Source organism: Salminus brasiliensis, chromosome 2 (genome assembly GCF_030463535.1).
Source record: "Salminus brasiliensis chromosome 2, fSalBra1.hap2, whole genome shotgun sequence".
Lineage (NCBI taxonomy): Eukaryota > Metazoa > Chordata > Actinopteri > Characiformes > Bryconidae > Salminus > Salminus brasiliensis.
In genome coordinates, this window is record NC_132879.1 from 32,158,472 (window position 1) to 32,175,723 (window position 17,252).

Consider the following 17,252-nt stretch of genomic DNA (forward strand, 5'->3'; position numbering starts at 1 on the left):
TGGACAAAGGGTATTAAATATATAAATAATATACAAATTAATTGGGTATGTAGGTTTCACATAAAATGTGTTTTTACACTACATTTTATTACAAAAAAGAAAGTAAGAATATTATTGAAGTTTTATTATTATTATTACAATAAATATGTTCTCCAATTTGGGTGACTTTCTGGAGGGTCAAGGTCACCTAGGGCCACCTTTTGGCAGCTCTGGGCTAGAAACTGTTTGGCTCAGTGTGGGATTTCTAAAAATAGCAAGTTATAAATGACAGAGCTCTATTGCCAGGCCGTTGAACAAAGCCACTGAGGGGGAAGATTTCATCAGTTGAAACGTCGTCAGTTGCAGCCCAAGTACTGCTCCATTAACTTGCCAAGTCACCACTACTACCAAGTACACCAATCTGAATTTGGCATACTTTGTACTGAGAATCCCCCCTAACTAATCTGTTAATGACCAGGTTTAGCAGGTGTCTTTAAACGGAAGTTCCAAAGTGTGCTGCGCACTGGCCTTCCGGGACTTTGGTAGTCAAACATCACAGAAATACTAAATTTGTGAAGCCATCCCAGACCTCGGAGTGCATGTTTCTCTTTATTGATATTTGGAAATTTCATAAATAAAGTTCTAATGTTTCACAGTCACACAGCAAGGCAGACACATTATGTTCTAGTAGTGTTTGTTTAACAAGGGGAAAAAACTGAGGAAATAAATAGTACATCACAGAAAAAACAATCGAATAGAATTTATACTTGATTAAAAAATATCTCCACCATTAAATACAGCTCTGAAATGACAGCTCAGAAAGTTATCAGGATGGGGGTCACACCAACAACATTATGATGCAACAGCAATAAAAGTTTCTGCCTTGAGCTGTCTTGTAGTGTACTCTGCAATAGTTTTCTCTGGAGGAGGGAAAAGACAACGAAGTGCAGAAAGATGAACAAGGTGATCTGAAGTTTGCTTATTTAAACCTGCTACTTAAACCATTTGGTTTGCATTGGAAAACCTACAATAACAGATGAGTTTTTATTTTCTGCTGCAAACAAACAAAAAATAGCTGAAAATAAAGAACACGGCCGAAATAAAGCACATATTCTATATTTTTACAACATGAGGAAAAAACAGTGGACAAACAGTCTTATCATTTTTTAAGAGCAAGAGAAAGCATGGTGACTCAGTTAAAGCAGCACACTTCTTTGATTTTCTGCTGGTATTTTCTAGATGTACTGGTCACACATTGAGATTTACACATTGTTATCCATGGTGTTGCAATCGGCTTTTACTGTGTACAATGCTTTTTTATCTGCATGATTGCTGCCATTGAGGAGTTGGACAGGATGCTTTAATCACTACTAAGTTTACCACAGCAGAACATTCACTGAATAAAATAGCAGAATTGGTGCAAAAATATGGGAATATTCTGGTTTGATGTAAATGTGTGATGCTATGTTGTATTTAAGAAGTCTACATTCACTCAGAGCTTAAGGATCTAGAATAATGACTGATGTTTCTATATATGAGCACAAATATTAGGTCGTCAGGAATCTAGGTCTGTTTGATTGCCACGATTCACTGGACTGGCTGCAAAAATAACAAGAAAAGGTATAAACACAACTGAGTATCAATAACGTCCTAAATTAGCATCAGAGCTATGTGATAGAATGATTCAGTGCACAGGGAAGCCCATGTATTCCCATAAGCAGGAGTTTTGTGCACGTAGTATATAGCCGCTATCCACACATCCTGTGCTCTGGATATTTGGCAAACATGGACTTTCTTGTATATAAGTTTTAAACTGGGCACCATACAATGTTATGCAAACCAACATGAGAAAATAAATAGAGCAAAAAAAGTTATTACAGGTCCTTTACGGAGGACAATCATGGGGCCTTCTGTGTATAATATGTAGGTGTGATCTGGTCTTTGCAAAAATAAACCTAAGTAGGTGCATTGTTTTTAAATGTCCTCACATGATGACTGATCTGAGGTCAGTTAGGTTCCCTCTCATAACAGTTACCAGTATTTGAGTAAGTATTGAATAATGGAAGCTGGCCCAACGTCAGCACACAAGGTCAAGGCAGCGTCTACACATTGCTACAGATATATGCAGGATGCGCTCTGTGAGGTCAGGGTGGGGAGGGGCCAGCGAGATGATACAGCAGCGGCCATCACTGCGTCAGGGCTTGGAGGATGTCCTTCACGAGCATTGTACCAATCACCATCTTTTCACAGTTCACTGTGAGCTGGACCCCTGCCCCCTCCTTCCTAGCCACAGTGACCAGCACAAGGCTGCCACTGCTGACTGTTTTCCCAGCAAACCTGGACACAGGTGAAGAAGGAGGAGGAGGAAGAGGAGGACTGAAGTGAAGCAAGTTTAAAAGGCCAGAAACACAGACAGCAGGAAGGAAATAAGTAAACATGTAAAGAGCATATTCATACTTAACACTTTACCTTACAAAATTAAGCTTTTCAATTAATATTTTTCTTTTTTTAACAGCCTGAGAGAAAATGTGTGCGTGTACGTATGTGTGCATGTGTGTAGTTCAGGGAAAGCTATGGTAGTGGCACGGTAGAAAGTACCTGTTCTCCTTCTCTGAACCGCAGGGCACTCTGCTGAGGTTAGCCGTGGCGGTGACTCTTTCAATAATGGCGTGATCGCTCTGACACTTCTCCCCCAGGGTCAGCTTCTCTGAGATCTCATTCATTCCCATCAGCTGACCTACAGATGAGTGAATTAAACATCAAACAATCCAGTATACAAAATCAAAATCAAACGTGACGTGACATCCAGGAGAGTGAGAGGGCCAGTGCAGTTTTAACAGAATGGAGGACCACTGGTTATCATTAAGCACATTTAGTTGAGTCTAGTCAAATAAAAAAAGGGGGCTGAACTTAGTATATTAAACTGACTGGTATAAACCCTATACTCTGGGGTCCAAACACTGAGACCACACTGAAAATATAAGGAATCTTCTACCTTCTAAAAAGCGTACCACCAAATGTTTTGTACCATTAAGAGTAATCGTTTGCTAATTCACGACCATGAAGGATTACTGGCATGTTTAACAATACGCATGAACAGTTGTCCCTGATTTGCACACGGCGTTTTTAACTCAAAAATGTCTTAAAATGTTTACTGTACCAGACACATCTTGATGTGCGTATACACACTACACTAATCCAAGACTGTGCTTTTCAAAGCTACTGCTATATTTGATGAAATAACCTATATATTGTTTTCCTATATTTTTATTTTTTTGCATTGTTAATTTGTTAATAAATTTAATCAAATTGTACTTTTGTTCATTTTACTACAACTCATGGCTCTGAATCTAAGATTTTCATTCAAATAGTTTAGGAGTATTTGTGACTAACATCCATGAGCTCATTAACATGGCTTTTGATTGGCTGTTACTGAGGTGTAGTAATGCTGTGCAGGGATGAAAAACATAGCTGGAACATAATGAATAAAACTTAATATCTTTTTGTTGACTATTGGAGTGAAAAATTCCTTTGATTTTGCTAAATACTAAAGACTGTTTTTGAGGTCAAAAGATGAATATTGGACAACAGAAAAAAAAATGTTAGCTTTTAGTTCCAGATATATATGTGTTAACTAAACTAAACTAAACCACTGTCGGTTCCTTACTTTTGCTCACTTTCTGCAACTAAAGGCGCCAAGTAAAATGAAAGTAAATAAAACGTTTAGGTTGCAATAACTGCAATGACTTTTGGCAATAACTGCAACAAGCTGTCCCACTGACATCACCAAACTGCTGCATTCTACCTTTGTGATGCTCTTTCAGATTTCCAGATTTTAACACAGCTTCTTTTGGTCATTGCTCCCATAATTTTTTCTTTTCAGGAGGTGAAATCTAAACCTTAAAAAACTAAACTATGCTAATTTGGAAAATATTGGAAAATCTAAGCAGTTGCACTAGTAGTCTCAGATTTTGGACCCCTCTGTCAAAGGAGATCTAGACTAACTATGCTTAAGATTGCACTACAAAAGGACCCCCAAAGTGTCATTGACAGTGTCCATTTGTGTCCAGCTAGAGTGATATGGACACTGATGATTTTGCTGTGCAGTCATAACAAAACAGCAGTTTGTGTTGTGTTGCTGCTTCTGATACTTATATTAAACTCATACACTGTAGGTGCATTGGAATACTTTACCAATGTGCCATTTCACTACATTACTCCCTGACCTATATATTAAAAGCTAAGGAAGTAGAGAGTCTTAGTATTCTTAAATTTTGCTGCAAAAGCTTAAGAGTACTCAGACACTCCATTTCTGATGTGGGCATTCTTGAAGTGCCTCCTGCAGGACCATGTGTGGGACATTTCGGGGCGTTAGTGGCTTCATGAAGCTCATTCCTGGTGGGATGCAGCGGACCGTTCACCCAACGTTCCGTGAGACAGCAAATGCACAGTTATGGTCACCGTCACCATGGCAATAGCTAGGTCTGACAATGAGGGGGAGCAGCTAGAAGCAGAGGGAGCAAGATAAGAGGGGCTGACGATGTGTGTAGTGGGGTGTGCGGGGGTGGGGTTGAGGCAAGTGGCAGACTATCAGCATAAAGGAACCAGGTCTGTAGGAGAAACTTACCATGTAATAGTGTCTCTATTGGACGGCAATAGAATAAACCCACACAGAGGGAAAAATGAAGAATATGACAAAGGTTTAAGTATAACACAGTCATTACTTGCAGCTGGTGCAGAGAGCCACACTGATGAAGTGCTGCGTGGCAGTTAGAATTTAAACAGTGCGACAGAATGAATGATCGAATGGATGGTAAAACTTTGCTCTATGTAGCATGTAAACGGTGCACCCATTAAAAGACACTAATCGACACGCCAGCATAAAAAGAGGCATGTATGGTAGCGTTACATGCTAACATAAGAGCAACTGCTTGTGACCAGCCCGCCTGAGACTAGATGGCCCCAGAATGAGGATGACTATGTGCAAGGAAAGCTGATAAAAATGAACAAGCATTACATACATTTAACTTGTTCACCGAAAGAGTATTAAGAAACCAGTGCTACAAGTAATCCAGCAGAATTTGACTGGTGCAAAATGGGATTTACTTCAGCACAGGAGTACAAGAACATGTCTAATCTCACCTTGCTCCTTCTTAAACTCGTTCTCTGTCAGAAACGCAGGCATCATCAGCTCTCCCACTGGTGGCTGGATTGAAACGAAGAACTTCCGGGTATGAGTGCTGATAAAAGCAATAAAATAATCTCAGTACCAGTAGTCTCTGGTATGCTGTAAATTCAAAGATTGAATGTGGGAGAAAGAACTGTGTAAGAGTAGATGACCTTAGTTGCTAATCTGCTAGTTCTGCCTTTAAAATGAGAAGGGCAGAAGGTAAAATCCTTTGTAGCCACCAACATACGCAATGTAGGTCTAATCTGTTCTTATTAAAGGGGATAATGTAAAGGATTTTCTGAAAAACACTCCCTGTGATGAACAAAAATGTTCCAAAACTGATATGTTTCGGCCCCCGTGAATGTCACTGGCTCCATCTGAATTACAATATTATGAACTAATCTAAATACACAAGCCAGTACATACTAGGTGTACAACAATTCACAATCAGTACAACAATTCACAATTTTCTGAAAAACTGGCTACAAACATACTTGATATTAATATGTTATTAAATCATTCATTTTCAGTTTATTACAGCATTTACAACTACACAGATATTTCTAATAAAAGCTGTACTTTATAGAGTCCCAATCTGATGCTCCAGCCACAAACTAATGTTAGCCCCAAGCTAACACACTTGCTACAAACTAACAAGCTAGTCACAATAAAATATACAACTGAGTACAAAGCAATCCAATTAGGTACACTGTAAGGTAAATCAGTACTACATACATGCTACAAGCTAGCTAATACTACTGGTCATTTAATCAGCATGACTACTTTTTAAAACAAATTGCCAACTCCTGTCAAAGTCATTTAACTGTTAAACTTGACAAATCTTGCTGGGCTTTATGTTATTTTGGTGTATTTATCAGATTAGACTACCAGCCTATATTCCCCGTCAAAACCCTAGTAAAAAGTCCCAGTTTAAAGACCCTGTCAACCATGTTCCACTTAAAGTGATGTTCAGGGTAAACAGGAAAAAATGGACTTAACTGCAGAGCAAAGCAGGGGTGAAAATGGTCATAGAACTTAAATACAAAATACAATGGGAAAGTACAAGATGATGACAGCCTAAGATGTCCATTAATAGAGTTGTGAAATGAAAGTTAGTTGCCCACCAAAGCTGAAAGTTGGCTGCTTGTGTGGAGTCGCAGAAATCAATGCCCATTACCACATGAACTGATTCGCCCGCTGGTAACAACTCTGGGAAAAGAGAAACAAGCGTGGCATAAAATCTTGCGATAATGTGTAAGATGTGTAACAATGCAAATAACTTTACAGCTGACTATAGTTTAAAAAACATAAAAAACAACTTAAAAAAGTATAGACACTCAACCAACTAGCGAAAGTCTTATAAGCCCTAAAGCTGTGATATAGTAAAACACAACGGCCACTTTGGGAGGAACATCTTATTTTTGTTGATTTTAGTCAATTTTTGAGACAAGCATGAACATCATCCCCAGACTTTACTGGTTAAAGGAAAACGCTGTGATGCGTATCCAGTGGATAACTCAAACTTAGCGAGCAGGTGCCAAAAGCCAACCTTAGCCAAACAGCTTCTACCATCTTTTCTCTCCTAAGTTCTCTCCCTCAAAAACAAATTACTAGACTACCTGGACTTAAACTAGTCACACCCCTGAAAGGGAGAAAAGCGCAGAACAAGAAAGCCAAAATCAGGAAGGCAAGTGGGTATCCATGCTAAAGTTAAGTTAAACTAAGGTTAAAACTACTCAACCAGGTATAGTTTCCTTAGCTAGCTAATCATCTAGCACACTATGCTGAGAGGACACAGAAAGGACAGAAACACTCAGGACATTAAGACTCCAAAATAATTAAACCTGATGTTATTGTTACAGTGCTAAAAACAAAGTTATGCTATAATATACTGTGCTATGAAATAATACATGGGTCCTGTGAGGTATCATAGTGATGTCGCAGCCAATAAAAGCAAAAAAAAAAAGACAAAAAGGACAATCAGCATGTTTCTTTCTGATTGATGGCAAAATAACAGGGCTGTAAATTGGCTTATAAAACCCTAACTGAGTATTTAAATAGCATTCAATTCACCTTGAATGTACTACAATTCTATTAAAAATGACACAATTCTCTTTAGGAAACTTTGTGTATGGTAAAATACTGACCAATTTCCGGAAACTCCTTGATCCTCATGCCAGACTGCAGTTTGGGCTCTTCTATGTGCAGGCTCTTGGTTTCCGAAGTGGTGTTGTTGGTGAACTGGATCTGCACCGCCACCATGTGTGGGTCAGGACTGAAGGGCTGTCTGCTGAAACAATATTCCACTGCTAGACCCTCGCCTGTAATTCGGTGCAACAGCTCATACATCCTGACTGAGCTGGATGGGGCAATGGTCTGAAAACATGAGGGCAAGAGAACAAGCTTTACCAAAGTGACCCAAGTGTGAATTATCATAAAAAAAAAAGAAAAAAAGGAACTCACGGTGGGGGCAAGAACAGTATCAGTCAGTGAGAGGCCCTCTAGATCGCTCACCAGACTGCTGGACAGGAAGTTGTTGACGGGAGTCACTTGAGGTGAAGGCATGGGCTCAACTGATGTAGAGAAGACAAAGGTGTTGTTGGGTGTTGTTGGGTCTAACTTCACGTCAACTGTGTTTATGAAACACATACACAAATCAAAATTATACTTACAGTCATCCAGATCTAGTAGAGACATTTCCTTGGTCTCTTTCTTGCTTTCTTTTTTGGTCTGCTTTGGAGGTGGCTTTGAAGCAGCTGCCTATAATAACATACAGAAATAAATAAATACACATGTCTTTAATCAAACATATTTTGCTAAAACGTGGCCTTTCCTGTGTGTCATATAACACAGCTAAGAGGAACTCATTTGCACTGCAAACATGAACACCATGATGCCTTTCCCTTCTGTTCAATAGAAATGAGGCCAAAATTGTCTGCCATTTGCACAGCAGACACCAGAGTAGAGAGAATTAGCATGCACTGGTGAATTAAAAGAAGAAACAATAATGTCTTTATTATTTTTATATTATGGACAGAGTTTATATAGTATTTGTACTCGGTCCAGACCAGAAAATACATTTGCTTAAAGAACTGACTGAGACAGAGTACAAATACTACCAGCATGTTTGCTAGCCAACGCTGTCAATCACTTCTTTTAATTCAACCCCTCCTTCTTACGATATAGCGGAATAACGTTTTAAAAACTGATATCTGAAAGAAAATAATGGGCCAATGTTACCACAGTGAAAATAAACTGTTGGAATTAGACAGGGGAGATGGAAAGACAGTTTAGAGAAGACAAATAAGATGGGCTGTTTTGTCACTGAAACAAGCAAGAAGAAGCCACAGCACACGTACGGGCACCTCTTGCAAGTCTCCAATACGACCAATCTGTCTGATACTGTTGTCAATAACTTCCTCTTGCTGCAGGGGGGTGGGTATTTGCATTGGGTAACGGTGCTATGGAACAGTAAGGTGGATGGTAAGGGGTTTACAAAGTGATGGTTAGGAGAATGCTGTGGTGGTGGCTGGGGTGTGAGATGATATGATTAACAGTGTACCTCCTCTGCCTGAACAATTGACCATTTTGACTCATGCAGGATGGAACATCTCAAGGAGGGTAGAGTAAACTAAAACTGTACTCTGTTGAAAGCCTTAAATGAAATAACAACTCCAAATGAAATTAAAAACAACTTTAGAATATTAATATTATATTAATATTATCATAAAAACAAATGAAATCTAAATCAGGTGAATGTTTTTTGTGACAATACAAAAACGTGAATTGAAAACTGTTTTTGCCCCAATTTGGCATCATGTGGACTGGGGATTGCCTAGTGTATCTTTAAACACTACATCACACTTCTTACATTTACATTTAAAACTTGAGCACAATGTGTGTTTTTATGAAACTGGCTCTTTAAGTTAATGTTTCTTTATCTAAAAATGCACAGAAAATCAACTTAACTATAACTTAAAGACATAAATAATGTTTGACTGAGTAAATGTAACTATTCATTCCCACCTCTGTACATGACCATGAAACACCTCAATAAACTGAACAATTACAGAAATGTTTATTGAATCCTAAAAACTCCCTGCTACTGTTTGTGTGTGGTGTGACTGAGGAGGGTGTGTGAGCAAACCTTCTTCTTCTTCTTGGTGTCGGTGTCCGACTCCGATTCTTCCTCCGATTCAGACTCCGACTCGCTGCTTTCCGACTCACTCTCTTCCTCGCTTTCTGACTCAGAGCCACTCCTCCGCTCCTTCGTGCCTTTTCGGTCTCTCGTCGGCTCTTCTCCGCTGCTCTGATCACTGGATGGAAACACTTGTTACACTTGCTTCTTGTTTCAACAAAAGCAGAAATCATTACAGAAACCACTCTCACCTCTCTGCACTCTCAGGCTTCTTAGGTTTGCTCTTGTCTATTTTCTTCTTTTTCTTTGTCCTCTCATCTTCATCGTCCTCCTCTTCCTCCTCCGACTCAGACTCCTCTTCACTCTCTTCACTCTCTGAGCCGGAGCCACTCTCCGCACTGCCGCTCTCTGACCCGCTACCTGACTCTGACTCTGCAGAGGGGTTGAATAAAACACACACAGTTTTCAGAGCCTTGAGGTGTTTCAATGTTACTTCAACCAAACACTATGTCTAAATCTACATTTCCTAGAAAAAGAAAGTGAACCCTTTTAAATGACCTGGATTCATGATTAAAGACTACACTGTTGGACCATTCCTCCCTGCTAATGTATTCAAGTTGACCCCTTAACACAGCAAGGCTTATTACACACTGTGTAAACAGGTGGGGCGATTTTTTGAAGTTTGTAATAACACTTAGATACCTCTAAGTTTAGACACTACTAAACACAAGTCAAAAAGGTGATCACTCTGCTATTTGCTTAAGTAGTCTCTGAAGAGGTGGGTCTTCAGTCTGCGTTTGAAGACACCCAGGGAAAGTTCGTTCCACCACTTTTGTGCCAGGGCATAAAAAAGCCTGGATGCTTGTCTTCCGTGGCGGTTCGAGCCGAGCCGTACTTGAAGCTTGAAGGGCTCTTTGTGTGGATCGGCTTTTGACCATTGCCATCAGGTACGGAGGGGCTGGTCCGTTCTTGGCTTTGTAGACCAGTGTCAAGGTTTTGAATCTGATGCTGTGCAGCTACAGGAAGCCAGTGAAGACAGCGCAGCAGTGGAGTATCAAGATGTGACTGCTCGTTCAGTCTCTCACTTCAAGACTTGACTACTGCAACTCTCTTCTGGCTGATCTCCCTCTGCGGACCATTAGGCCCCTGCAACTTATCCAAAATGCAGCGGCACGGGTTGTCTTTAACATTTCTAAATTCAGCCATGAATTTAGAAACGTTGAAGACAACCAGTGCCGGTGCACAGCCAGAAGAGAGTTGCAGTAGTCAAGTCTTGAAGTGACGAGAGACTGAACGAGCAGTCACATCTTGATAGGGTTAAGGTCATGCCATTGGTCATTCCAAAATCCAAACCTTCTTTTTCAACCATTCTTTGAGTTGATTTACTTGTGTGCTTTGGGTCATTGGGTCATTCAGGTCATGGACAGCTGCCCCTACATTCTCCTATTATTTACTGCTCTCTTTACTGAACACAAGGAGTCCAGGCCCTGTGGCAGCAAACAATGGTCCATACCATGATGCTCCCTCCACAATGCTTCAAAGCTGAGATAAGGTGTTCTTTTTCTTCCAAACATAGTATTGTGCTAAAAAAGTTCCATGTTTGTCTCATCTGTCCATAGAAAGGATGCTCGTGTAGCCTTTTCCAGCTTTATGTGTCTCCATAACATTCTCTGAGATCTTCCAAAAGCTGTTTGCATCAAGGCATGGCTCACACTAATCCATCTTTCTTGAGAAGAACAGATTTGTTAGTAACCAGGATTAGTGTGCCTTTGTTTAATGAGCAAATCCCCTGTGAAACCCATACTTTTAATCTCACATCATTAACTCTTTACTCTTTTAGTTATGTTGTGTGTCTATGATTGTGACTTAGATCATGATATACACTAATACAATATTTGTAATAGTTATTGATGTAGAAATCCAGGTAATTACAAAGGGTTTACTTACTTTTTTTGTAATTGCATGTTGAAAGCTACATAAAGTTCTATACAATCATAAGCAATCCAACACATTGTGATATGCTTTGAAGTGGAGCACAACTTGGTCTCCATAGTTACCACTATCAGCCGACTCTGTGGGCCCAGATTCTCCCTCTGAGTCAGAGTAGAAAGGTTTTTCCACCTTCTTCTCCTTCCGCTCCTTCCTACTGGTGCATTTGGTCCATTCTGGAACCTAGGGATGACCACAGGACACTGTCAACACACAGACACTTACACAATCCCGTGTGTGTGTGTAAAATGTTAGGGAGAGGTGAGGCACTGTGTGGCCATGAATGCCCCTCCCACTACTATAGGCCATCTAACATATGTTTGCTATGTACATGCTAATATCTGATTTTGGCATCATCATGCTGCCTCACTATTTGAAAGACCTGTCCTTTATCTCATTTCACAGCTGAATGATGTACGTCAGCAAAAGGTGATGCATTCATGGCCACTGCTGTACTTATTGTGTAGTGGGAAAGGTCTCCTTAAAGAATTCACATCCTAAAAAGCACCAAATGGCCCCCCTCTGGTGTCTGGAGCACAATACATTAGTATACTGTGACATACAGCAGCTCTTTCGACAAGAAGAGCTGCTACCAGCAAAGGGAAATTCTAACCAAAAGACTAAACTGTAAATGAGGAACGCTAAAGAAACAGAGGAGGGCAAGTTGGCACTTTGTGAGGATCCAGCTCTTTAACGGTAGAGACAGAAAGTGAAGCTGAGCTGGGGGCTTTAGGCTGATCTAAGCACTGGACAGACACTAGGCTAGGCTGGGTGAGAAGGGTTACGGCTGGACAGGCGCTAGGCTAGGCCGACTGGCAGAAAGCACTTTGGGTTTGCCACTACACGGATCGAGACTCAAAGATGCGCAGAGCTCTTTGTGACAACTGACAGACTCACACTGGTTAGAGTCGTGACTCTTTCGAGCAGCCTAATAACCTGGCGGACAGGAAAGAAAGAAAAAAGAACGAAAGAATAATGAGGTGAGATGATGAGAAGAAGAGCCGAGAAAAGAACAGAACAGAAAAGGTTTAAAAGGTACACACAAGGATTCAGGTTGCACTTTTCAACATTTACTTATATACTGCAGGCAAATCAGGTGTGATAGGCGTGATCCCATGGACAATAAACCATTACCTTTAGAGCAGAATCTTGCTGTAGCTTATGTTGTAACACTACTGCAATCTGCAGTCTGAATGACTGGGAATAGCACTGTTTTGCACTTGCTCTACCAACAAAGAATATACCCATGTAACTGTACTGCCATTTTTAATGTGTAGAATGAGTCGATTTGTACAAAATATAGTTGAAATGAATTCTTAGGTATCATAAAGCATGTGTGAGCATCTATATTTCATTCAGTAGCACAGTGTTATGGCAGCTTCTGCAATTCAGCAATGGAAGTGCAACAGAAATGGAATGAAAACCTGGGTTTGGAGTGAGATGAGAATTGAACCTTGTTCAACCGCAGATTTCAGAGTGAGGGTCCAAAACACACACACACACACACACACACACACACACACACATTAAGACAGAAGGGTAGAGGGAAACTGGACCTGAATTTTCCCTGTTTGCTACAATAAGGTACAATTCCAAGCAATTTCAGAATTACCCAAGCAACCAAGCATTGGGGCTACTTCAAGGGTTATATAGTGGTTGCATCACTATATTACTTAAGAAAGCCTAAACAAATCAGGTCTTGTTCTGAGAGCACCTGAGCAATTGAGGGCTTGGGTTATGCTAGTATGGACACAATAAATAGAGAGAGAAACAGAAGACTGCAAAAGGAGAAGTCACTGCACACTTGCAGGCACCTCTCGCCAGTCTCCAAGGAGACCGATCCGCCCCTCACTGGTGTCTATGGTTTCCTCTTGCTGCGGGATGGCGATTTGCAGGGAGCAGGGGGTAAGGGGTTAAAAAGAGACAAACAGAAATGGTGGGGCACGGGTGTGGTGCTATGTGGGTTACATTACAGGCAACACAGCTGTCTCCTCAACAGGAAATCTGCATTAGTTGTGTAAATGATGAATTGTGAATGACATAAAACAAGTCATGACCACAGAAGAAATAAGACTAAATTAAACCAAGAAAACTGAGGAAGGACAAGACACAAATCAAACAGAGCACCCTGCTTGGACTAACGGCGGTACCGTTACAAGCACTGGCCCATTTGATTTGATCTTAGCTCTTTGGAACCTCTAAAACATTGGCTATGGAGCTGCACATGTTTTGGTGGATTTAAACTTTGGACAAAACAGGCCAGCGACCTCATTTCCGAAAGAAAGGGTCCCCTGTCCTCATGTCTCATGTGCCATCGTTTCATTTAAATGATTCATTTCATAACCGCGTTCCACAGATAGACAGAGCAAACCAAGACTCAACTCATCATCAGTCCCGGAGCCCTGAAGGTTCTACCACAGTGTTTTCCAAACCCACTCCTTGCATGCCTACACCAGGCTGAGGTTGAGAGCTTAGTTAAAGCAAAAATGTGGAGATCTGGATTTGGAAAGTTGTGTAGAATTCTACAACTCACTTGCATCTTGTTAGTCAGACTGAAATCCGACTGTTGTGTGAGATGGATTATGCAAATTACTCTGCAATTATTACTGGTGTTTTGGTTGTACTAGATGAAGTGTAAACAGGGTTTAAGTAACGGCCTGGAAATTCTAGAACCCCATAACAACGCCCTGGGACTGCAGAACTCGAGTTGAGCCAAAGTGGTTTCAGTCTGAGTGTGGTGTGTGGGGTTTATGAGGGGTGGAGGGCTCTGTGGGCACTGCTCTTCCAGAGGGCCCAGCAGAAGACTGGCATGGATGGCATGGCATGGAGATGCCCGATGGGGATAAGAAAAGGCCTGACACTAAGCACTAATGCAGTCTAGTAACAGTGTTTCCTCTGAAGTGGAGTCTGCTGATTTCTCAACACTCAAAAGCATAACACTCCTCCTCCATCTGGCACAGTGCCGAAACATCCTCAGTGATTCGTTGCTATCCTATAACATCTAAGAGCCAACAGGAGTGCAAGATGAGTGGCTGGGAGCCAAACAGGAATGCAGGATGCGTGACTCTGCGTGATGAGGATGGAAGTTATGCTGATGAGCGAGGAGAGAGATAAAACAAATCGTGGCCGAGGGGAGAGCCGAGTTTTGTTGGGGGAGGGGGTTGGGCTTTTTTCTGATGTGTCCTGAAAGTTGGGGCTTCCTCTGGTGTGGTGGAGGAGCAGTGCCCACAGGCCTGACCCCCCCGGGGCCCTGCCTCTGAGAGTAACTGTTCCCCCTGCACGCACAGAATCCTTCACCTCCACGTTGCGCACGGAGGGATCGGGCGCAGACTCTGGCCAGTCAGGCAGCTCCTGGTAGCCGCCTGCTTTGGTATTCAGTAGGTGAGACAGCGAGCCCAGCTGGTAGTGGTCTCTGTCTGTGAGGCAGAAGAGTACATAACAATCAAGAGCAATCTGACATCATCTTCTTACAGGACCACTCTAATGCCTACACATTGAACAGTATGCCATAAATGTTTTAAATCAATTCATTTCATCAGCTGAAATTAATATTACTATTAAAAGAGTCTGTATTTGTTAAAAAGATACTGGAAACGTTTTTTTGCGAGCATCACAAATGCCACTACTGAAAGTTGCTTAACCTTTAAATGGAGACTCCAGTACCGGTGCAGGTTTGAGGGCAAGAAAAAGCTTCTTGGCATATTTGCTCAAAGCCCCACTCTTATCTGTGGGGACGATGAGCTGGCGGATGAACCGTGCCCGGTCTCTGATGTCGTAGTTCTGGTCATACTTCGCCAAGTTGAGCACATACTGTGTGAGGAGCTTAGTCTAAATGTTAAGAGAGAGAAAGTGTGGGAGAAGCAGACAGAGGAATGAAACAATGGAGTGGAACAGCATAGCTCTGTGTGCGTGTGTGCGCATTTAAATGTCTGGGTGATTTGATGGGCAGGCTGTCTTGGTCTCGCCTGACAAAACAATGACTCACACTTGTGTCTCTCTGTCCCAGCTTAACCTCTCTTAGGATTTCAAAGTACAAGCATCTCTGAGAGAATCAGACCTGTTCTGTAGTTGAATGAGCAATGATTGCATCTGCTCAGCCTCTGAACCGCTCACATCTACAGAGAGCTGATGTCAGCCTGATGGTACCTCAGAAAACACAATTACTAGTGTCTAAGAGTAAGTCTAAGCTATTTTGACTGGCTGATTATAAGGGGAGTCGCTATGCCAGTTTTAGGGAGGCTTTTGCCACCCCTTGAATGTTCCTCAACCCCTGAAATTTTTCTCCTTACTTAGGAGTGCCATTGCATCTCTAAATTCAAAGTATACACAAATAGCAGGGCACTAGGAACTGCAGGATGCACTGTTCTAATTAAACTGCTTTGGCTATTTAGCTGTTGTGAGTCAATTCTGATTCCTGGAGTAAACCAGTGAAGCAATAGAAACCATTTAAACCTATTTAAAGTAAAGTTTGCATTCCAGAAAAGTCTACTGTTCAGCACCATGGACAGCGCCATAAACAGCTTAATTCAGATTTCAAGTTCACACCTGTTTGGAGTTGGTCAGGTAAAGTTTGGCAGCCAGGTTGATGATCTGCAGCTTGACAATGTCCTCCTCATTGGTGAAGGTCTTGGCCATCTTCCTCAGAACATCAGGAGCGATTTTAGGTACATGCTCACAGTACTCGCCAATCAGCCACAGGATGCTGGCTCTAGCCATCGGCACCTGAGGATGAGAGACAGAGGCTGTGTTAAAACCTAACCTAACTTAAATCTAGTTAAACATTATAACTGTAACTAATTTAACTGTATATACTGTATATACACATACTATATATACACAGTGGGGGAAAAAAGTATTTAGTCAGTCACCAATTGTGCAAGTTCTCCCACTTAAAAAGATGGAAGAGGCCTGTAATTGACATCATAGGTAGACCTCAACTATGAGAGACAAAATGAAAAAAAAAAAAAATCAGGAATCACATTGTCTGGTATGTTGGCCCATTCCTCCATGCAGACCTCCTCTAGAGCAGTGATGTTTTGGGGCTTTCGGCAGGCAACACAGACTTTCAACTCCCTCCAAAGGTTTTCTATGGGGTTGAGATCTGGAGACTGGCTAGGCCACTCCAGGACCTTGAAATGCTTCTTACGAAGCCACTCCTTTGTTGCCCTGGCAGTGTGCTTGGGATCGTTGTCATGCTGATAGACCCAGCCACGTTTCATCGTCAATTCCCTTGCTGATGGAAGGAGGTTTGCACTCAAAATCTCACAATACATGGCCCCATCCATTCTTCCATTTACACGGACCAGTTGTCTTAGTCCCTTTGCAGAGAAACAGCCCCATGATGTTGAAGCATGATGATGTTGCCACCCCCATGCTTCACAGTTGGTATGGTGTTCTTTGGATGCAACTCAGCATTCACTCTCCTTCAAACACAACGAGTTGTGTTTGTACCAAACAGTTCTACTTTGATTTCATCTGATCATAAGACATTCTCCCAATACTCTTCCAGAACATCCAAATGCTCTCCAGCATCAGACACGCCCGGATATGTACTGGCTTAAGCAGGGGAACACGTCTGGCACTGCAAGATCTCCCTGGCGGCGTAGTGTTTTACTGACGGTAGCCTTTGTAACGTTGGTCCCAGCTTTCTGCAGGTCATTCACTAGGTCCCCCTGTGTGGTTCTGGGATTTTTGCTCACCGTTCTTGTGATCATTTTGACCCCACGGGCTGAGATCTTGCGTGGAGCCTCTGATCGAGGGCAGTGGTCTTGTAGGTCTCCCATTTTCTGATTATTGCTCCCACAGTAGGTTTCTTCACACCAAGCTGCTGCCTATTGCAGATTCAGTCTTCCCAGCCTGGTGCAGGTCTACAATTTTGTTTCTGGTGTCCTTCGACAGCTCTTTGGTCTTCACCATAGTGGAGTTTGGAGTGTGACTGTTTGAGGTTGTGAACAGGTGTCTTTTATACTCTTAACG

General features: G+C 41.7%; 1 protein-coding gene across 7 annotated transcripts in view; it reads right to left on the reverse strand.

Moving 5' to 3' along the window:
* Positions 1-569: 569 nt before the first annotated feature.
* ap3b2 (adaptor related protein complex 3 subunit beta 2) overlaps positions 570-17,252 on the reverse strand; it is a 54,223-nt gene continuing 37,540 nt past the window's right edge. For 2 of the 7 annotated variants that reach the window (XM_072672390.1, XM_072672387.1), the window contains exons 15-28: positions 15,822-15,998; positions 14,918-15,104; positions 14,574-14,692; positions 11,345-11,459; positions 9,539-9,719; positions 9,297-9,465; positions 7,822-7,909; positions 7,613-7,722; positions 7,297-7,525; positions 6,274-6,358; positions 5,122-5,219; positions 4,607-4,621; positions 2,578-2,716; positions 570-2,316 (exon numbers count right to left, since the gene is read on the reverse strand). In XM_072672390.1, the coding sequence (XP_072528491.1) occupies positions 2,166-2,316; positions 2,578-2,716; positions 4,607-4,621; positions 5,122-5,219; positions 6,274-6,358; positions 7,297-7,525; positions 7,613-7,722; positions 7,822-7,909; positions 9,297-9,465; positions 9,539-9,719; positions 11,345-11,459; positions 14,574-14,692; positions 14,918-15,104; positions 15,822-15,998 (1,863 nt within the window). In that variant the 3' untranslated portion in view covers positions 570-2,165. Of the gene's footprint in view, positions 2,317-2,577; positions 2,717-4,606; positions 4,622-5,121; positions 5,220-6,273; positions 6,359-7,296; positions 7,526-7,612; positions 7,723-7,821; positions 7,910-9,296; positions 9,466-9,538; positions 9,720-11,344; positions 11,460-14,561; positions 14,693-14,917; positions 15,105-15,821; positions 15,999-17,252 lie in introns of all 7 variants that reach the window. The other 5 variants (XM_072672389.1, XM_072672386.1, XM_072672391.1 and 2 more) reach the window with 3 other exon arrangements.